Raw genomic sequence first — 22,972 nt, 5'->3', positions numbered from 1 at the left:
TAAAGTCATTTATAATCTTGACTGTTTATGAGCTTGAAAGTTTAAAATTGCGTAATATTTAAGAAATTTGTCGATGGATGATTGGCTTGGATTTATTTTTTACTTCGAAACGAGTAACAGCAATTTTGTCATTTTATTTTTACGAAACATACGAAATTAATTCAAGTTATTTTTGGGAAATTATTTCTAATACTGATTAAGCTAGAAAGTTAAAAGATTGTAAATTATTAACATTTTCTGGTTGACATGGATTTATATTTTATATCAAACTGAGTAATAAAGTTCTTACGCATTGAAAGTAAAATCGTTTATAAAATCGTTTCTAATCTTGACCGAGTTTGAAAGTCAAAATGTGTGGTATTTAAAAAAATTTCTTAACAGATGGTTGACATAGAAATAGGATAACAAAATGTTTTCCTCGTTCCAATACGACGTACGTATCTTTCTCGCGACTTTACGTAACGAAATAGAAAGTAATCGGAAAGCAATCGCCATACTGCAAGGCGGCGCTTGTTAAAGAATCTTTTCTCCGCGTGCGCTAATTAACGCACTTGTTAGCAAGACAATTAGATCAACGATGTTTCTTTACTCGTTCACATGAGATTAACGCAATGTCCCGATAAGAAGGAAAGGGTAACAGGAAATACATAATTAATGCATCTATCGCATCTCTTACAATGAGCTTTGATTCATTAAGGATCCATAAGTAGCTCGTACTTTCGTTATCCCCATTTTAGCTCGAAATTCAAACGATTATTTAAAACAAAAATAATTTTAATAATATAACTATACCTATATTATAAATGTTATTAACGTTTGCATTTTGTTCAAGGAATAATGAAGCTTCAAATTGTAAATTGTCTCAACGTCCTTGATATATGTCGTATGGCATAAATAAAATATAAAAGTAAAAAAAAGGAAAAAAACAAAAGAAAAGAAAAGAACGAAAAAAGAAAGAGACAACAACAAAAGAGGGATAAATACGAACCGTGGCGAAATTCGAAAAAAACGCGAGAATAAGATAGAACTCTGAAGGTAGAGCGTAGTACATGCTCGTTCCAGCATACTCCAATGGTGATTGGCCGATGGTGCCGGCCATTGCGGCACAGCGTAAGGATACACTGCCGGAGGCAGGTGCGCGCGCATCCGGGGAACTACTTTCAGCGCGTTAAGGGAACAATAGGGGATCCCAGAAGTGTTTCGGACGCGGTCGTGTTCGTGTACGATCGACGCATGCTTTTTTCTCGTACTGTCGTGCGCGCGAACGTGCTACATACTGTCGCTGCTTGATTGTTTTTGGACGTAAAACGAAAGTAATAAGAAGAAAAGAGCGAAACGAACGATGCGTTGGATCAAGAGGTGGTACGCGTGTCTTATAATCGAGTGAAGAGAAGTGTGCTTTATCCTATAACTTGTATTCCTGTCGATCTTTCCTTCTTTCTATATTTTTTCTTTCTCTGTTTATTTCTCTCTCTCTCTCTCTCTCTCTCTTTTTCTTTCTCTCTTATTTTCCTTTTCCATCGGTATTTCTCTCTCTCTCTCTCTCTCTCTCTCTCTCTTTTTCTCTTTCTCTTTCTCTCTCTCTCTCTTCTCTCGGTCAGTGTGTGCACGCAGGAGGCCCGATGAGTGTGTGTCTAATCGACGTATGTGGATAAAATCGACGGCACCATGTTGATGCTGCTGCTGCCACGACGTAAATTGGATTACAATTCGAGCAGGAGCGTGTGGTTTCCAACGGTGCTGTTGCTCCTTTTCTCATTTCTACCAAATGTGTCCGGTAAGTGATATATCATTGTTTTGTGAGTTGTGTTAGTGTTTATCTATCTTCTAGTCGGAGAAAGAAACCGCGAAAAATATGAAAAGCTCGCGAGTGTGCGCAGTGTTTCGAGAAAGCGTGCAGGGAGGTGGTCGCAAAGTGGTGGCTAGGCAACAGGTCGGTTTCAATGACGCCGGCGCGTCGTCATGCCGTTTTGACTTCTTTTCTCTTTCTCGAGAAAGAAAAAAAGAAAGATATATGGATAGAGAGAAAAAAGAAAGAAAGAGAGAGAGAGAGAGAGAGAGAGAGAGAGAGAAAAAGAGAGAAAGAAGAAGAGCCAAAGAAAGGTACAGTATTCTCTTTTTCCCTCTTTCTCTCTCTCTCTTTCTCTCTCTTTCTCTCTCTCTCTCTCTCTCTCTCTTTCTCTCTCTTTCTCTTTCTCTTTCTCTCGCTTTCTCGCTTTCTTGCTCTTTCTCTCCCCGATCACGCATTAGTATTCCGTAGCAACGTCGGACATTGCTGCGTTTGCCTTCGATTACCTACTACCTTTCTCGAAAATATCGACCAGCCCAAGGAACTCTCGATACGCATCCTATCTCGCAAAAATTCTTTCCTTACGGTACTCCTTTATCGGCGTAAAATCGAACGAGAATATCGTTCGATCTTCGAATCATCTCGCTCGTTTGAAAACATAATTTATCGAGAAATGTAATTGGTAGAATCTTGAGCAAATCAGATTTCAAATTTACCCGCCAAAACTTGCTTGTACACTTGTGACAAGGATGTGGGGGTGATTGGAAAGGGTAGATCGGACGAAGGGAAATCTTATGACGTGCAACACGTTTGCGAATGACGTTTCGAAGATAACTCGGATGCGGAGATGCACGTGGTGGTGTTACCAGTGCAGTGGTTCTCATATCATTTCTTCTTAACTTCTTTCATTTTATTTCTTCTTTTGATATATAAGTTGACAACCACTGAGGGACAGGTGTCCGAGCTTGCTTTCCAGGAAGCCGTCTGCCCTACGCGCCCTCGCCATCGAACCTTCTCCCTTCGATACCAACCTAAACATTAGTTGCATACTTCCATTACTCCGACTTTTCCAATTTACCTAAATAAATAAATAAGTACGTATTTAACGCGAATTTATGTTTATTTATTTATTTATTTATTTATTTATTTTTTTTTTTATTCTACCTTCATGTTTATCTCTCATCTTTTTTTTTCCTTCCTCGCCATTTTCTCCTTTTATTTTTCTACGATTTAATTACATTACTTTAACGATTTGGTATTATATTTATTCGATAATTTTCATTGAAAGACAATGTTCAAATTGAAAGAAATTCTAATCCTAAAAGAAGGCGTGACGATAGTTGAAATAACCATCGTTATCTTGTTAAATTCACGTAGATTAAGATCTACAATATAACGAAGATAAGTATAAATTATATTCCCACGCTTTACCTTAATGACCATGACTAGTTTGTATTATAGTAATGTACTATGTATATACATATATGTACAAGTAAATGTATTACTAATGTGTTATAGTATATTTAAATACATTCACGGAATATGTGTGTATAACAACACTCGCATTCTCCTTTCAGTAACTCGAAGGAAGAAAGTGAAAGAACGATCAGTGAGATTAGGCGAATGCGTTCGTAAATTATCGATATATTACTTATTATCGTTATTTAACAAAATCTATCGAATTCGTATCAATATAATTTTCTTTACGTGTAATTAGCATTATTTTGATTGATTTTAAAAGGAACGACAAAAATTGGCGGGAAATTTTCATTGTAATACGAACGATCGATTTTATAAATAAAAATAATAATATAATGACAATTTATTATTGACAATTTTTGTAAAACTGTACATATTTTAATTTAATTTATAATCAATGTTTTTATTTTTATTTCTCTTGTTAATTATTACCATAGATTATATACCATACCACGAGATCACGATGGTATTCACGATATATTTAAATCTCATCCATGCTCGTAAATGCAATAGTTGTAGCTCGATCGTTATCTCGAACATTCCGCGGACTCGATCGAGGTCCGTTTCTCGAGTTTCTGTTACTTTGCATCAGGATACTCTGGATGGGGCGCGTTGCCGATTCTCCGGACGTTCTCCGCTCTTACGTTCTCAGGCTTTCTCTTCTATCTCTCCTTAGAAACCGATCTGCCCGGACTTAACGTCCTTTCACACGTTGAAGTCTCGCGCGAGATAGGTATTGCTTAGAGACGACAACGACGACAACGACGACGAAGACAACGACGTCGAAGACAACGACGAAGACAACAAGAACGACGACGATGCGACTCGAGAATTTCGGTACATCGACGTGTAATTCGGTTCGATCGTTGATGATCCATCTATCTAAAAATTTTTATCTATCATAGTTTCTAATTAATACATTCCGTATTTTTACCTTATATCATTATTATTACATAACGATCATTCTTAATGTAAAATACAAAATTTGTATCCGTACGATCGTTGTTTAATTATTTCATTAAATGAATGAAATGAGAAAAGAATTATTCGAGAATTTAATATCAATCGGAAGGTTATCGTAGTTTTGTTTATAATTAGTAAGTTATATCATATGTGGAAAAATATAAGAAATATTTTATTAGATATCGTTTGGATTATTGATTAAGTTTGATTTGAAGTGTAGAAAGTTTCTTCGAAAAAAAAGTCTAAAGATCATTTTTTATATTTACACGATCGTTCGTTGTTTATTATTTCGTTAAATATATATATATATATACAGCCACGTGATAATTTTCTAATGTATAAGTTTAGGGTATAACTAAATATAGAGTCCAAAAAACTGCGTTCAATGGTGCAATCAAAAATGTAAGTTTCCATTAAAAAAAAAAAAAAGAAAAGGGTGCAATTGAATTTTTATTATACATCGATGCACAAAAATGCATGAAATTATTTGCTTATATATGCACCGTCTTATACCATTTAATTTTGTCTTATAACAATTTTTTCTATTTTCAATCGTTTAAGAGATACAATCTGTTCCAGTTACGTACAATAATAAAACTATTAATCAATAATTAATATTAATGAAAGATAGTCAAAATTGTTTATATTTGTATGTGATTAAAACAATATTCTACGTTGAAAATATTCTACGAGAAATTTTATTTACGTGAATTTTAATCGTCATTCAAATTATTTCCTAATTTTATATTCGCATTAAGAAAAGTTTTTTGAAGGAAGGGTAAAATGTGAATAGACATTGGAAAAAGTGACCCCAGTGTTACGACCGTAAGCAAAGAAATCCCGAAATCGAAAAAAATCGGCTTAGAATCCTGCGCACGATAGGTCCGTAACCGGTTCCCCGTTCCCTTTCATCGATCCTGCATGGCTGCAGTGCCGGCACGCGTGCACGCGAAAAATATCTGCGTCCTTCCCCTTCTCCCTCCTCTCTCTTTCTCTCTTTCTCTCTCTCTCTCTCTCTCTTCCAAATCGATCGATAGCTGGTACGGATAATAGTAAGGTACAAAACTTATTTTTTTCTTTTTTTTTTTTTTTCTTTTTTTTTTTTCTTTTTTTTTCTGAAACGGTCGTGAACCTATCTATGTAATGTCTTCTATTCTTCTTCCTCTACGAAAGTAACTTTCGAGAAACTAAAGGAGAAGAAGAGAGAAGCATCTTCTCGGTATCTCGCGGCATCTGCTAACTAAAAGAGCCGAGATATCTTCCGGGCGAGTTTGTCGCGTATTCCCGATCTACGAAGCTCGGACATTTGCATTCGTCTTATCCTTTCTTTCTCTCTCTGTTTCTCTCTTTCTCTCTCTTTTTCTCTTTCTTTCTCTTTCTTCTAGTCGTTCTCCTATGCAGCAAAAGCGTATAATCAAGGACCTTCGAGCTGACCGTATGTCCAACATCCAAAGACGACGTCCTCCGTTTTTCTTCTTCTCCTTCTTCTTCTTCTATCTTATATTTTTTTCTCTATCTTTTTCTTCTTCTTCTTCTTCTCTTTCTTCTCCTTCTCCTTCTTCTTCTTCTTCTTCTTCTTCTTCTCTTTCTATCTTCGTCAGTTACGTCCTGCCCGTCGAAAGATCGGAGTGCTCCTCTCGATATCGAGGAAGAATCGAGGATTGTGCCGTCAGTCAAGGGCACGACGGTCGGACCCTTATACAGTCTGAGACGATATGCAGATTCTCTCTTTGCAAGAGAGAAACGAGCGAATAAAAGCTTCTTCTCAGGTTGCTTCTGTGGATCTCTCTTTGGACATCGATCGAAAGTCCGAACGTTACGATCACCGATTTCTATCCTTCCCCCCCTCCCCTCCCCCTCCCCCTCCCTTTCCACACGTCGCTCTACCACACGAATTCCGTCGATCGATTTCGTTCGTTTTCGATTCTTCCCCTTGATACTTTTCTACCATGTATTATTTCTTTTGCATTTAATTCGTCCGTCTCGATGCATACGAGAATGCGCATTTTCTATTTTTCTTCATTTTTTATATTTTTGTATTTTTCTATTTTTCATGATACGAGTTTATAATTGAAAAAATGAAATTTAACCAATGAATAATATCGTTCGCATCGTATAATAAAAACATCAACATATTTAAAACTCACACAGATTATTTACATATGTACATATATATATATATATGAGTTATATATATATGAGTTATATATATATATATATATATATATATATATATATATATATATGGGAACAACGGTTGTTTCTGTAATATTCTTGTGGGAAGGAAGCTATGGGAAAGAATGAGAAAACTCAAAAAAAAAAAAAAAGATGAAGAAGAAGAAAAAGGAAAAAACTATTCAAGATACACGATCTCCCCTAGAGTAACCAACGAGAAAATTATCTTTTTGCCATTTTTTTTCTCACAACGTGGAAACGGTTTAACGCATCTCAAATGTGATTAGTTTGTACGGTTGGAGAGCACGAAACGAGGATCCTTATGTTTGAAAGCATGACTACCGGTTTGTCTTCATCTTCGTCGTCTTCGTCGTTTCCCAAGAAGAGCGACCCCGACGATATGCGCGCCCTGTTCTGCGTCGGTTCAATGCGATCGTATCTATTAATCATTCGGCTCCTTCCTTCTCTCTCTTTCTCTCTCTTTACACACACATATATATATATATATATATATATATATATATATATATATACACAAATACACATTTATCTCGTGGCGTAAGACCGTGTACAGAGTCACTCTTTTGCCTGATAAATGGCAATGAGCCCGGCGGTAAAGCGAATGCTTTACACGAGGCTAATCGTTGAAAATCTAATAACTCCTTCACGGTGAACGATCATGGGAAACTTTGGAAGAAACGCACGGTATTTTCGATGTTTTCGCCAATTCTAATTCTTACTCTTTTTCAATCAAAAAAAGAAAAAGAAAAAGAAGAAAAGGAAAATCTTTCACAACTTTCCTAAACTTCATCGTTTTCAACAGATATTAGAATGATTAATATACTATGTTATAAGCGAACTGCCGTACCGATCTACGAGAGTTCGTCGCTAAATTGGATCGCATTAATCTTTTCCAGCTGGCGGATGGCACGTTACGTGCCTCTTCGCTTCTGCGTGCGCGCGTGCTCACGACGCTAATTCGCCGCTATTATAGTTATTATATCCACTAACGAAATTGATTTTGAAGTACTCCTTGGCGACGCTGTAAAATATCGTTGGTACGGTACGACCAGGATGTACCATAATTGATAGAAATTTTTATTTTGTTATTTCTTGATAAGAACGTGGCATAACAACATGAAATCCCGTTCCATTCCATTTAATTACCGATAAACAGGTGTTATTTTTCATTCTTTCAAGTCGTAGCATTTTCTTTTATCGTTTAAAGGACTTTCCAGGAAGAATTTTACTTCGTTATTTTCCTAATCAATCTTTCAAGAACAATATTAAGTCATTAGACAAAATCTATTAATTATTTGAACTTAATTGAATAAAACCAAAAAGGAGTTAAACGTTGTGTTAGATTTTACGATATTTCCAAGGAAGAATATCGGTACTTTGTTCTTCTAATCATTCTTCTGAGAAAAATGTTAATTTATTTTTATTTACGACAATACAAATAAATAAAATCGAATAGAAGAAAACATTGTATATGACCTTGAAATCTTTTCTGAATATTATTTATTTATTTTTTTTCTTTTTTTTTTTCGATTAATATCTTTCGAAAAGAATATTGAGATTTGAGTCTTCGATGTTTAAATTAATATTAAATAATATATTAATTTAAATGTTATATGTTTAATTTTATTTGTAAGAAAATATAAAATTTACTTGTGAATATAATTAAATAAAGGCAATTGGAAATGGAAATGGAAGATAAAACAAATCAATTATCAATAAAGTCTTAATTTAGAAACGATAATTTGACGTTAACGAGTTAGTATTTCGCGGTAAAGTAGCACGATTAATTCTTCACGTGGTCAACGTAGCGCGCTTGCTCACATTTGAAAGGAAGAGTCCAAGTGTGGCGGGACGGACTCCCTGTGCTCTGCCATTCCTAGATACGGCTTGTTAGTTCGTATTACATGCTCGCGCGATGGAACAATCGAAAGTAACGTTTACGTCGTTAACGTGCCATTAAACGAGCTCTTTTCTTATCGCACGTTGTTCCGCTTCGATTTTACCGTAACAAAGGATTATTTCGCGGGAATTTTTCAAAATAATCAACTCTGTCAAAATCTATTATCCTATTGGTATAGCTTAAATAATATAACTTTATTCAAAATTTTTCATCGCCCCTTTTTTTTTTTTTTTTTTTTTTATAAAGAAAGAGAGAGAAAGAAAGAGAATGTGTAAGGTTCTTAATTAAGATATTTCCCCTTAATGATGCGCATGTTACGAAACATACCGGTAGCATAATACTTAAAAGGAACCGAAGCGCATGCTTTCGATGACATAACGTTTAAAAGAGGACGCAACCGAAAGTGCATACTCGAGAGAGTAGAACAACGAGACTGGTATTATTCCGTGCGAGTAATTTCCGCGTTTCGCGTTTTATATAGAGGAGCCTATACGGCAAGACATTTTTCCGGAAGTTACGTCAGTCGCTTCCCAAGACGTGCATGGAACGTCTACGGTTGGGATAAAGGAGTATTAACGAGGAAGGGTGGGAGGGGTGAATGGGTGATACGTTGAGTGAGGAGGTAAAGTCGTATGGGTTTCTTTCGCAATTTCTAAGTGAGAAACGGCGTACCGAGTGAGTCCCATCGAGCACAATTCCCTCGTCGTCTGAAGCTTTGGCTTCTACAGAAACAACAAGACTCGAACGTATTAACTCTCGTGATACGCGTGCAGCCTCATCGAGAGCGAGAGAAAACATACATACATACATGCATACATACATACTCCTGGTGATGTCTAAGAGCAGCACCCAGAAAACTCGTCGCGAACGATCTGAACGTACGATAACGCATGCCTCGCGCCTCCTGTCTCGTCTCCGAGTCGTCTCGTGTTCTTCGATGCCTTTGGATTGGTCGGCTTCCCTTTAATTGGCCGCCTCAGTTGCGAGAACGATCTCGAAGCTGCAGGCGCCAGTCCAACGGGAGAAACGAACCAACGCCTTTTCTTTAATGATTCAAGAAACAACGCGATTTGATCTTTATCTTTTGAAAGACTGATTTCTTTTTTTTTCTTTTTTTTTCTTTTTTCTTTTTTCTTTTTTTTTCTTTCCTTCTATGCTTCATTCTTTCTTTTTCATCGTTTCTTTTTTTTCTTTTCATCTCGTTTTTAAAGATCGGTCGGTATGATAGAAGATCCATAACACTTTCTGGCCTTTTATTTCGTATCATTAAAAGGAAAAAAAAAAAGAAAAAGGAATAATAATAAAAACTTGTAACAGTTCTTTAACATTGATTGTTATGATAGTTTTTTTTTATGCCAATTAAACCTTATTATTCAAAGAGGAAATAGTGATGTCAATCGGATTTTTGTTTGCTTTTTTTTTTCTTTTTTTCTTTTTTTTTTTTTTTCTTTTTATTCTCGATATTTGTGTTAACGCGCAACATGTGTTACGTACACGTTTGTCAATAAACAGTTATCTTAGAAAAATTGTGCAGCGTTAAAATAGTAAACGTTTCTTACGTTTGTTTGTAAGCCTGACAACAAGCATGTGCTATATTATATTAATCTTGGAACGATAAGGATTAAACCATCTCTTTTTTTTTCTTTTCTTTTCCTTTTTTTTTCTTTTTTTTTTTTTTTTTACTATCAATATCGATAATTCTAATCATGTTCTAATCAGAATAAGACGACAACATGTGAGGCTTAATAAAGAGATACAGGACACGCGCGTCTTCCATATTCATTTTAGTAAGAGTACCGATAAGAAATACAAAGTCACGATTTGATTTCCGGGAAAACGTGATGTTCTTAGATCCTCTCTCTTTCTATCTCTCTATCTCTATCTCTCTCTCTCTCTCTCTCTCTCTTTCTCTCTCTCTCTTTTTCTCTTTAGTCTTTCGTCGTTCCTCTAGCCCAGAACCTCTTCGAAAACGTGACTTTCTCGTGTATCCTAGCCATGCCGCTCGTACATACAGTCCCATTGTGTAATGGTCCTTGAACCAACATCGACCAGCTGCTGGTCGATTGTCTCCCACGCCCTTCAACGAGACGGCACGAGTCCTCGCGGAATTCTCAGGATTTTAGATCGGCACTTATCGCTCAGAGATTCGTCCAACCAAGTCTCAATCAAGATCTCTTCAATTCCGCTTAACCCATGTATGTACATTTAACGATCATCGTTGATAAATGGTCTTCTTTTATAATATTTATTATTATTTAGTATACGTCGAGGTTTTAATCGTACGTAATGTTTCTATTCTTATGTCAGATGATCTTTCGAAGAATAAGAATAATTTTAAGATAAGAATAACGTTGAATTTCTTGTTTTCCGCTTTTTTTTTTTTTCAAACGAGATTGTTTTAAGGTAAACTAATTATAGATACGATTAATATCATAATAATGTTTTAATTATGATATAGAAATTTAGAAATAATTTGCAAGAGAAGGAAACTTCGTTGTTATTGGATTGCATCGGAAAATGTTGTAAAAGTTTTATGTACATATATAAGGTATTCGAGCGAATCTTGATACATTTTTTTTTGTATTTAATGATCCATTTCAATTTTGTGTTTTATTAAAGATGAGAGACAATAAAGCCGCATTATCGACGCGATTAATGGTTTTTTTTTTTTTTTTTTTTTTTTTTTAGGAAATGCAATGATGCAACATAAACGGTAAAAAAAATTTTATGTTATTTACGGATATAGATGAAGATATTTTTAGCTGAAAATACTGTTAGAAAGTGATTTATAAAGGAAAAATTTTAGAAAAATCTTTCGTCGGTGTCGACGATGACGAAATCAAGAAACTGACTGATAATAACAAGTATTATACAGTTCAAGAAATAGTATAACTATTAAATTTATTAAAAACCACTCTTGACCGGTTGTTTATTAATGTTATATTATTAATGATGCACAATTTTTTCGAAAAATTGTATAGAATTAAGATCTTATCTTAGATTAAATTAAGGTTTTATAAATACACGATGCAATACGATATAAGATGAATGTATTTATATTTGTCATTATATTATCATAGTTGTATTTAAATTACACGCATGCGGAATTGGACATTAACACGTAAAGAAATACTATCTGAGTATATGTCGGAACATCGTTGGATCATCGAATTATCATCAATGAATTTCTATGATCGATTTACTCTATGGGGATCTTGAAGCTACTGCGAGAACGTGTTGGATATAAATTTCTTATAGACTCGAACGCGAATGTAATTTTCCTTATTCGAAAGGAGCCTCGTGACAGCGGTCAATCATCATCATCGTCACCAGTCGTGCATCACGGTCAAGCCTCGACGAACGAGCAAGCGTCTACGACGGAATCTCTCGCCTTTACTTCGATCTCTTCTTTCTATTCGGTAATATCAAAGTACAAGTAACATGCAGAAGTTACACGTGTAATCGTAGCGATCGGACGTGCTCACATTGCCGCGACGAAACGCATAAACTCTGCACGCAATCTTTGCGAAGTGTTCGCTTGCCTGCACTGAACTAAATTGCAAGATCATCGCTTATGCGCGATTTAACTCGGTCGATCCTTCTAATCACGGAGGTGACATTGACTAATCGACCAAGCAACCGCGTTGATTTCTCTTTGTGCTTCGGCTACAACATATTTTTCATTCTTCTCTGTTTAATAAATGGATTAGCTTGGTAGTAGACATTTAATAATATCAACTGATAATATTTTATCAAATTATTAATTGATATACACCAATGAAAATTTAGATATTTTTCAATGCGTATCAAGTTCTTAAATAATTGTTATTCTTTTTTCTCTTTTTTAAAGGATTATTAATTTGTGAAAAGTATTTTTGATGATTTGATCGCTGTTTGATTTGCTTTTACGTCTGTATACTTTTCCCGTGGGTTAACGTTGGAAATAAATAACTTTTGAGTTGTTCGAATGTCGAGAAAGAACGTAACGAAGAGAAAAAGAAAAACACTTCGAGACTTTCTTTTGCGAGTAAACAACGTCCGTACAAACGTGGCAAAAATTAGCGTCACAGCGCAAACCACTTTTCTAAGGATTGCCTGTTCCCTCATTGGTTGGTCAAAGTTTCTCGAACGACTTCTATAGGCTAACGACGAGAGGGGTCAGCGACCACTGAGCGTCCGGCAAATCGTGTTTGTCAATTAGAGTTACTTCGGTTACACGAAAGACGTATTTCTACGATTTAACAGGAGTCGTTGAGCTAAATTCGGAGGGCAAAGCGGATTGGTCGTTGGCCATTTAATAAAATGGCCGTATTTCTTTTTTTTTTCTTTTTTTTGTTTCTTCTCTATATATTGTATTTACGAATACAAGAAAAATATTATTGTACAAAATTAATTTTTACAATTTACATTTTCTATAGCGAGATTTCTAATGAAAATCTTTTTCTTTCTTTTTTTTTTGTTTTTCTTTTTTTTTTTCCTTTCTAATTAAAATCACGAAAGTCTCACCATACGAGATTTAAACGATCCCCCATTCGTTTCAACGAAAAACTGTGGGTCGTACTTTTTTTCTTCCTCTTTTTTTTTTTTTTTTTTTTTTCTTTTTTTTCTTTCTCGTTACGTTATCCCTTAACTATTGTTTACCGGAGGCTCAAAGTTCTCGGAAGGAACAAGGAACTACGCGAAAGAGGCGAAGGATGTCGCGTGTCGCCGCCTTTGTGTAACTTTCGATTTAACTCGAATACACGAGCGTGTTTTCTTCTTTCTTCGTGTGCGTTATACGTGAACCATTGGCAACCCGATATGTCCACATCCGCTAGCCAACACGATGCAGCGTTATATTTCTGTGTGCGGGCTCACGTGCTTGTTTCCTTTCAAATAGTCAGTGTAAAGTACCATTTCTTACTGGACGATATATACGCTTCCCCTTTTCCAAATCCGTTGAATACGAGAAGAACATGTAACAAATTTTTCTTCTCGAGTTTTTTCAAGATTTTTATTAATACAATATTCTTTCATGTTAATTTATACATCCATATATATATGTATATATTAGGGGGACCGGAAAGTAATGTCGCTTTCTTAAATTCGATAAATCGAATAAATCGAGGTACACAATGAGCTGACAAATGACAATCAAATATTAACATGCCCAAAAACGACATTACTTTCCGGTCCACCTAATATGTATATATATATGTCATTTTTCTAGATACATTAAATATAAAATTTTAGTTTATCTGTAAACTATATTAGTCGTAAGTTTTTCGATAAATCGTATAGATCAGAGATGATATATAGATACGCATAATTGACTTGGTTGAGAACCTCGGTCGTGAAAAGGATAGGAGCGAGGGGGAAGATGGAAGGAGAGCAAAAGGGGATCACGATGGTATCAGCGTGTCGAGAGTGTTTGTTCCACGCCACGCGTTGATTGGTCGAGTATTCGTGCGGACCGCGCTCGGTAGCCGGTCATCCCAATTAGCCGGCAGATATTAAATGACTCATTGTCCCCCTACCGATTGCCCCTATGCTGCTAGCTTTAAACGCTTTGGTCCCTTGACTTTCTTCTTACGATTATTATATAATATATCAAAATATATCTATCTAACTTTTGATAATTAATTAAACGAGTATAAATTCTTCGTTTAAGATTTTAACGATCTAAGAAACGATTCAAAAATTTTTTTTTGAATCGTTTCTTCAATGAATAATTTCATTCATAGGAGTTAGGTAAAATAGATTTTTTCTTTTTTTTTTTTTTTTTTTTTTTTTTTTTTTTTTTTTTTTTTTTTTGGTGGGCCTAATAGAAATTTTAAGAGTTAACCGAGAACACGTTTCTACGGTACGATACTACCCTCTTTCGTTCTCCCCATTTATTCACTTCGACTCAAAGGAGAAGCTTTGTACGGTTCTATCGATTGCCAGGTGTGTCTTCGATAAGTTCTCGAGCGTGACGGAATACGACTGGCCGTCTGTTTTCAGACTGGATAATATAGTAGAATCTCGTTTCTCGAAAGACGAGTCTGAACTACTTTAAGATTAACGACGACTAATTTCTCGTTAGTTTGAAAATATTCAACGAATCACCGTAGAAAGATAATCTCGTCTTGTGCTGTAAAAAAAAAAAAAAGAAAAAAAAAAAAGAAAAAAAGAAACATGAGAAAAAAATTGCAAGAGTAATTCTACAGCTAGGAAAGTAACAATTATTTGTCATTGGTGACGACGGGTCGTCGATCGAATAATTGGCCTTTGATTGCGATACTGTCGACTATTACAAATAAAACTATGAAATAATGAGAGAGGAAAGTATGTAAGTACACTTGAATATCATCTTCGAACAATAAGAGAGGAAAATTGTTGTTTGAATTTCTTTTATTTTCCGCCAATCGAAATGGCGAACCTTTTATTGAAGCTTTTTATCTTCGTCATGTGAAAACTTTGTCTTGCACTCGTTATCTCCATATATGGTCCATTCGGAAATTATTGTGGCTTCGGTTGGTGACGGAACGATATCGAGATGTCGTGCATACGTGCGTGCGTGCGTGCGTGCGTGCATGCGTGCATGCATGCGTCGATGCCAAAGAAAAACCGAGTCCAGTGGCATCACGAGAAAGAAAGAAAGAGAATACCTCGGGGTCCTGGCAACGACGGCAGGTGCGAGATACGAGAAGGTGCCCCAGTCCTCGAAGTTTTCACCGTGACTCGTTCGATTTTTCAGGTATACGTTTTTCTTAACGATCAATACAAACGAAGTATTACCGTATCTTTTTCAAAGAACATATACCAACATTTTTACGAAACTTGAAAATATATATCCAGATAATCCTCACGTATAATGCAAACTATTCGTATCCGTTTTATATCGAAATCGTATTATATGAGAGTATAATACCATGGCAATTGGAAATATTCGTTGGGGTTTTTTTTTTTTTTTTTTATTATTTATTTCTTTTCTCTTTCTTTTTTATTTTAAAATGTGTTCCATTTTAAAAATGAAATTTATATATTTAAAAGGAGAAAGAAGAAATCGCGAACTTTTCAAATTACTCTTATTATTATTGCATGAATACCAAAAATATACAAAAAAGATAAGATTTGACATTCCATTGACATGTTCTTCGTAATTTAAAAAATTCATGACATTAAAAGCGAGCTAATGTAAATAATTATTTCCTTTTTCTTTTTTTTTTTTGTTTTTTCTTTGTAATAGCATTTCACTTCAAAATAAAAATAAAAGTAAAATTTTATGTAGTAATGAAATTAAATATTAAAAAAGAAATCATAAAAATTAAGATTTATCATGTTCACTAACTTTCACCTTTTGTCCCATAATATAAAAATATTCCAATTCTATTAAAACCATTTTTGTTTTTTTTTTTCTAAATAGTTATACAAATGCTCTAAATAATTTAATACATTTTGTTTATGAAGTTTTCGCAATTAATTAATATTCAATTTACTATAATCTCTCTATTTTTGTTATCATGCGTTATACATGCGTTCTGTGATCTTAATGTTTTGATGGAATTCTATCCTGAAAGAAAATATCGAAGATATCTTTAATTTAGAAAAAGTTAAGCCTATTTAGGACTATTTCCGTATCATCGATTCTATCGATTCGTTTTAACTTGAATAAAATTTAACGCGCATTGTTTCGCTTGATCGAATTGACCGAACTCATGGAAAATTCAATGGCGTGAAATTCGAAAGGATTATGCGCGAGACTCTGCGGTAAATGCGTAACTTGTAACGGGTGTGGATGCATCGGTATGTATATATGTGCATTCACATTCTACGTATATATGTATTTAAGGATACGTTTATAAATATCCACATGTACGTATACATTTATAAATTCATGAAATGTATATCTGTGCAATGTACATTCATACATAACTATATCTATATGACGTATGTATGTATGTCTGCTGTATGTAATACGTAAATATACATGTGTATATACGAACGAGTTGGTATGTTGTACGAGAAACAGTGGTCGAACGAACGCGAACCGGAAAACGATTTCTCGGTTGCTCGCACGTAAAGAACGAACCGTTCTTACGCTCGTAACATATATTTCTACGTAATACGTGGAGAACGGTCATACGTTCGCAACGGTATCTCGAAGGCCCGGGTTCTTCATCAAGCCCCATGGAAAAGTCGCGAGCGTGTAACGCGTCTCTTTCTCGATTCGCGCGCTCTTGGTAACTTGAAAACCTAACTGCGTTTACCTTTTTCCTTAGGATGCCCTTCTTGGTTTACGTTATATATATATATATATATATATGCATTTGCCTATGTATGGATATTAGATGCAAGATAGTCACCGGAGTTTAAGGAAGTCAAATGCCAAGAAAATGATGTGAGATTTATCTTTTGATTGAACTCATTTTTTTGTTTTTGTTTCTTTCTTTTCTTTTTTTCTTTTTTCCCTTTTTCTCCTGCCTTTTTTTCTTTTTTCCTTCTTCTGTTTTCTTCTTTTTTTTTAATCTTCTTCCGGCTCCTTTCAAATTTGACGTTAATTATGCAAACGAGCATCTTCGTCGAATCGCGATTTCTCTCTCTTCGGTGAAGGATATTTTATTTTCTTAAAAAAAAAAAAAAAAGAAAAAAGAAAAGAAAAAGCAAGAGAAAGACACTGAAAATAATACTTCCTCCATCGTTGTTAAGAGAATTTGTATTTTTGCGTGATTATCGTCTTATCTACTTGTACTCTCGTAAAAGAATCGTTTTTTACGGCGATCAATGTGATCAAGCATGTCTTTCTTCTACAAATTGAATCGAACGTTTAAAGACGTTATCAAGAAAAAGGAAGGCATTGAATCACGAGACGAGATAACACCAAAAAAGGAATTTTTTGAGAGAGTATGGAGGCTCAGTTCAAAGACGGTTTAATCGGCGGAAGCCGATCAAAGACGTAGGATCTCTTTCGCAGGGTCTTCCGGCAGTACGGAAGGATAGTATCTTCATTCGTCGGCTTTCCTCCCTCTCTCTCTTTCTCTCTCTTTTTTTCTCTCTCTCTCTCTCTCTCTCTCTCTCACACACTCTGTGAATGTTCATATCGAGCTTACTCTTCGCGGCACTCGCCAGTCACGAAAGAATCGTCGAGCGAGTACTTAATCGTGCGTTGGTATTTGGGGTCAACGAGGCGAGAGGAAGAGAAAAGAAGAGAGAGAGAGAGAGAGAGAGAGAGAGAGAGAGAGAGAGAGAGATTGAGAGAGGGTGGAGCGGAGAGAAGGGAGAGCTAGACGGAGAAAGGGCAATTCGATGGCGCGTACGCTTAACCGGCCGAGTCTCCACTAATACATAAGTAAAGAGATCCAGGCACATATACACATTTACATATATGTACACACATGGTGATCCTTGAACCGCCTTTACTTTGCTTCGACGTCTCTTCGCATCCAACACCTTTCTCTTCTTCTGCTCTCTTATCCTTTTCCTTCCATTCGCTTCCATACTCTCTCTCTCTCTCTCTGTCTCCCTCTCTCTCTCTCTCTTTTTCTCTTTCATGCGATAATAATTATCTGTTCGAGTCTCTCAGTCGCAAGCACGATACCTTCTTCTCTGTCCCACATCTTCTGTAGAATTGTCTCCCACCCTATAATAAATCGTAAAAAAAAATACACTTACGATAACTTCGCCATTTGTATAACTTTATTCCCTTTTTATTTCCCTTCTCGATTCGATCCATCAGGTACAATCGTTTTTATTACGTTTAATATGTAACCATATCTCATTGTTTTTATTCTAATGTATTGTCGTTATAAATGTTTAATTATCGATCGTGAAAATTAAAATAGATGATAGAAAATAACTAGAGATTAAAGATTGATAGATCGAAGATCGTTTTATCGACGATTTAATTGCCGATTTTAAGGTAGATAAAATTATCGGACGGTCAACGATAACGAGAGAATCGATGAGAAGGATGATCCTGCGAAATCACCGTTGGCCATGATTGCGAAGTCACGTTGATGGAGTTTCATTGAGGCCACGGAAACTCGTTTAAAAACGAGCGGACACTCCTTCGATATATTACTTCATTCACATGCGACAAGAGATATCATCGTAGCTTGGCATAGTCGCTAGCCGAAGTACTTACTTACAATGAGTCTGTATGCCTTTGCCTTTCGTTGAGAGCGTATATAATTATGACTTTGAATGTATCTTTTAAAAGAGATTCCTCTCGGGCGTTAATCAACATCGGAATGTCTTTGCTCGTGTAACGCCGTTCGAATGATTATAATGACACAGCGTTTCTTATTTTTCTCTCCCCGCGTCCCTCCCCCATCCGTCATCCTTCTTTTTTTCTTTCTTTCTTTTCTTTTTCTTTTTTTGTCTCTCCTTTTTGTCGTACTGGCATATAAGCATAAACGACTTTTACAACGACTATTTCCAAAGACCTTTTTTTTCTTTTTTCTTTTTTTTTTTTTTTTTTCCTTTTTATTCCGATCAATCTCGAATATATCTAGATTAAGGTGAAAAAACTAATGGGAAAGAAAGAAAGCAAAAAAAAAAAAAAAAAAAAAGAAAAAAAAGAAGTTACAATCAGTAATCGCGTTTCTATCGATGTGAGAATAAAGCGCTGACGTAATAGTTAATTTACCGTACGATCCGAAGTATGTGTTCGGTTCCAATCGGTGCGATCGTCTTTACATGTAATTTCAATATCAAACGTGTCTCGACGTATCGATTATAAATCGGTTTCTCCATTTTCCAAAGTGAGTTTGTATTTAACCTTTAACGATGGACGGCAGAGAAAGTATACCGCCTGTTTTAACTAAACGACGACGAGGACTTGTTTATTGCTCATTATTATGAATCAACGTTTCCTCAGATTATTAATTGGGTCATCGTGTGGGTGGTGTACTTTGTATCTTATTCCTTCTTTTTTTTTTATATGTATATATTGCTTTTTCATTATTTTTATTTTTTATTAAATTATTTTTTTTTTTTCTCATTTTGCTTCCTTTTTCGCGAATTCAGAAATGGCATATACCTATCTACCTACACGTGCTCATTTTCTCGCCTGGTTTTCTTTGTTTACCTTCTCTCCTTGTACATCTGTTCCTTCTCTTTATCTCTCTCTCTCTCTCTCTCTCTCTCTCTCTCTTTCTGATGTTCTCTGAACTGGGAGAATATACTCAAGAAGACAGGCGTGTCTAAGATAAGTCGCGACAATATTGGACTTTCCCGAGAGCGGCGCGCCACGACGCCGTATGTTTCGCTTTTTCTAAAGGATGCCTTCGACTCCTCGAAATGTTCCTTGCCGGATGTTGGAGAAGTTCTATGAGACGTGTGTTTGTGCCGCCGAGTATTTGTTAGCCCTATACCTACCGCCAACTTTCTATGTTCTTTTTAATTTTATTATTTCAAGACTTTCTTATCGCTCGTTCGCTTCCACATTATTTATTATCATTACTTCGTAATCTTTTTTTAAATAACATGTTTTTTTTCTTTTCTTTTTTTTTTTTTTTTTTTTTTTTTTTTTTTTTTAATAATAGATATTTATTATCATTACTTCGTAATCGTTTTGTAATAATATATTCCAAACGTTAATACGTCACTTAATGATATTTCGAAAAATAATTATGTACGTTTTTCAAATGAATTTATTTCAATTTATTTTCAATCAGTTTTTATATCATTTATAAGATAAAGTTAGAACGGTAATTTATATTCCTCCAAGTTGTTCCAGAATCGCAACGATAACGACCACGAAATGAAATATTTTGGGTCCGCGGCGAGGTCTACACGGTGGCGTAATTTATTCGAACCTGTGAGGTTGACCAAAGAAAGAAAAGGGAAAGAAAAAAAGATAGATAGATAAAGAGAGAGAGAGAAAGAGAGAGAGAGAGAAACAGACCGAGAGAAAGAACTTTGAGATATAACTTGGGGTCCGAAACAAAGGATAGGCGAAAGGGGTACGGAAGGTTGCAGTGTAAAACGAAGGACTCGAGAAAAGGTCAAAAAAAGTTGCTCACTGTATAGAAGGGTGGGACACGAAGGACAGAATCTACGGTACGAAGACGTTCCAAGGATCTTCGAAAAAGGACTTCGATCTTTTACGTTCGAACGATAAATCGATCATTTTTAATTCGTGAATCGAATTCTATATTTTTTAAATATTCCTTCTTATATTCGAATAATATTATAATTTTTATTGAAACGAATTTATTTCAATTTATATTTTATATTTATATTATTTCCTTTTCTTTTTTTTTTTTTTTTCTTTTCTTTTAATTTTTAACAAATGATAAAGACAATTTTATTCGAACGAATTATCGTTGAAAATCGTGATCAAGGCACTGATATTATTTCAGCGGGGAGCACGCATCAACGGTCTCCAGCTGACCTTAAAGTACAACCGAAGTTGAGATTACGCTTGCATAATAGCGCGTTCGATCGTATGTCGTTACGAACGAAATGGTCAGCAGAGTCGTGTCGTCCTCTGCTCAGTTCACGTCACTTTCGTACGTGACGAGAATTTCGAGGGACCCGTTGAAGCTCTGATGAGATTCCTCGTTACTCTTCCCTACGTTTTGACTCTTAAAGTCATGAATCTTTTATTTTCTACATAGTTATTTGTTATATACATAGAACATATCCCGTGATTATAGAGAGAAGAGAAATAAACTGAGCAATTTATACATTTTTATTTCCATTATCGTTTCATCATATCAAAACAAAAATATCAGTCTTATTTATTTATCTTATTTTATCGTTATTCATTCGATAAAAATAAATAATCACATATAACGATTCTAACTTGTATTTCCTATATATTAATTTCAATTTTAACTCGGAATATATCTTTGAATTAATTCCCTCGTAAAATTCGTTCGACTGGTAAAAACAAGTGTGTATTTTCAATAGCATTCATTTTCGAATAGACATACGCGCGCATGTGAGTGTGTGTGTGTGTGTGAGAAAGAGAGAAAGAGAAAGAAAGAAAAAAAGATAGAAACAGTCGGAATTAAATATTTTCACCATTTTGCAGCGATACTTAGGATAGTTTTCCCCTTTATTGGCTGTGGCCTGGATAAAGGCAGCGCTCGTTCGTAAGTAAGTAAGTACGAGCCTCGCCTATGTAACTGTACTTTCATCCGAAGGATCTTCTAAGATACCTTCAACGCTTCAGCGATTCGTAATCTCTCGAATACTATTCCTCCTCTTAGGGATTTACCATACGTTCATTACAGGATTGACCTCCCGACGCCCGATGTCTCGCCGTTTCTAACTCTTTCTCTCTTTCTCTCTCTCTCTCTCTCTCTCTCTCTGCTATCTTCGGTGTTATTTCTCGAAACGAACGGGAAGATAACATTTTTAAACAGCAACGAGTTTCCTGCACTTATTAATATTTATCCCGATGTTATACCATCTCCGTTGATTTCAATTTCGAATGAATAAGATCCTCGACTATTGCAGTCCACCGAGATAAGTCCGATTGCATTTTTTTTTTTTTTTTTTTTTTTAACATTATTACATATCTTTTCTCTTATCAATTTAAAACGTGTACAAGAAGATCCTTAAATCTTCCTTTCCTAAGGGATACCCAAAGATTTCCTGTATGACCTTGTTATCGAGCAATGAACGTTCTCTCTCTCTCTCTTAAGCCATAAAATCCGAAGCGTGTGCCTGGCTTATGGTCCCAGTCGATGTATCCTTTTTTTCACACCGCCTACGAGTACCCATAGAAACGCAGGGACGACGACATAGCGCGAGAAACCAAAGGACAATACTTTTTGTAAATTCCTTTTATTTTCGCGCTTTAATGTGGATATGTTATATACATATACATATGTATGTATACGAGGGATACGTCGACCTTGTTCTATGAGAAAGAAAAAAGAAAAAAGAAAAAAAAGAAGAAAGAAAAATAAAAAATAAAAAAAGAAAAACAAAATAGAAAAAGAGAGAGAATAAAAGAAAAAAAGAAAAAGAAGAAGTTAGTGTCTTGCTCGCAGGAGTTATGTGTCGTAGTCGATGTCGTTGATGCGGTTAGTATATAGCAGAGACGCTGGAGTCCAGCGTATAATGTGGTGCAGGGTGACGATGGTGGTGATGTTGGTGGTGGTGGTAAAATGGCGATGGTGGTGGTGATGGTGTTTGGAGAAGGGGCTTACCGGGCACCGGCAGATGTTCCATTCGTCCTGCAGGCCCGCTACGCACGGGGCCCCGTTTCTCTCTCTCTCTCTCTCTCTCTCTCTCTCTCTCTATCTTTCTCTCTTTCTCTCTTCATAGCAGGGCTGTACAAACTAAGAACATCCACGCTTGCCGTGCCTTCGTCGCACGCGAAGGAATCGATAATATCGAAGAGAGAACAGCTGCGAACCTTTTCTCCCTCTCGATTGACCGCGGAATCTTTTTTTCCTTCCCCTACGAAGCGAGACCAGCTAGGATCTAGATGCCATTTTATTTCGTTCCCTACCTATAGGAATCTTCAAAGGATACTCAATCTTTTCTTACCTTTTCCTTTTTTTTCTTCTTCTTTTTCTTTTTTTTTTTTTTTCGTTTTCTTCTTTCTTTTTCTTTCTTTTTTTTTTTTTTTTTTAATCTTTTCTCTCGCGCTCCCAATGTTCGTATGATCATTACGGAGTATTCGTACAAGACGAACAACATAATATTATTCGAATCGATTG

General features: G+C 35.5%; 1 protein-coding gene across 2 annotated transcripts in view; it reads left to right on the top strand.

Annotated features, from left to right (window-relative positions):
* Positions 1-1,183: 1,183 nt before the first annotated feature.
* Positions 1,184-22,972, top strand: part of LOC124952231 (neurogenic locus Notch protein) — a 190,712-nt gene continuing 168,923 nt past the window's right edge. For both annotated transcript variants that reach the window (XM_047501789.1, XM_047501782.1), the window contains exon 1: positions 1,184-1,777. In XM_047501789.1, coding sequence (XP_047357745.1) covers positions 1,669-1,777 — 109 coding nt within the window. In that variant the 5' untranslated portion in view covers positions 1,184-1,668. The remainder of the gene's footprint in view (positions 1,778-22,972) is intronic.

The sequence above is a fragment of the Vespa velutina genome, chromosome 1 (assembly GCF_912470025.1).
Source record: "Vespa velutina chromosome 1, iVesVel2.1, whole genome shotgun sequence".
Taxonomy (NCBI): Eukaryota; Metazoa; Arthropoda; class Insecta; order Hymenoptera; family Vespidae; genus Vespa; species Vespa velutina.
The sequence above is the reverse complement of the archived record's forward strand: the minus strand, read 5'-3'. Positions and strand labels throughout refer to the sequence as shown.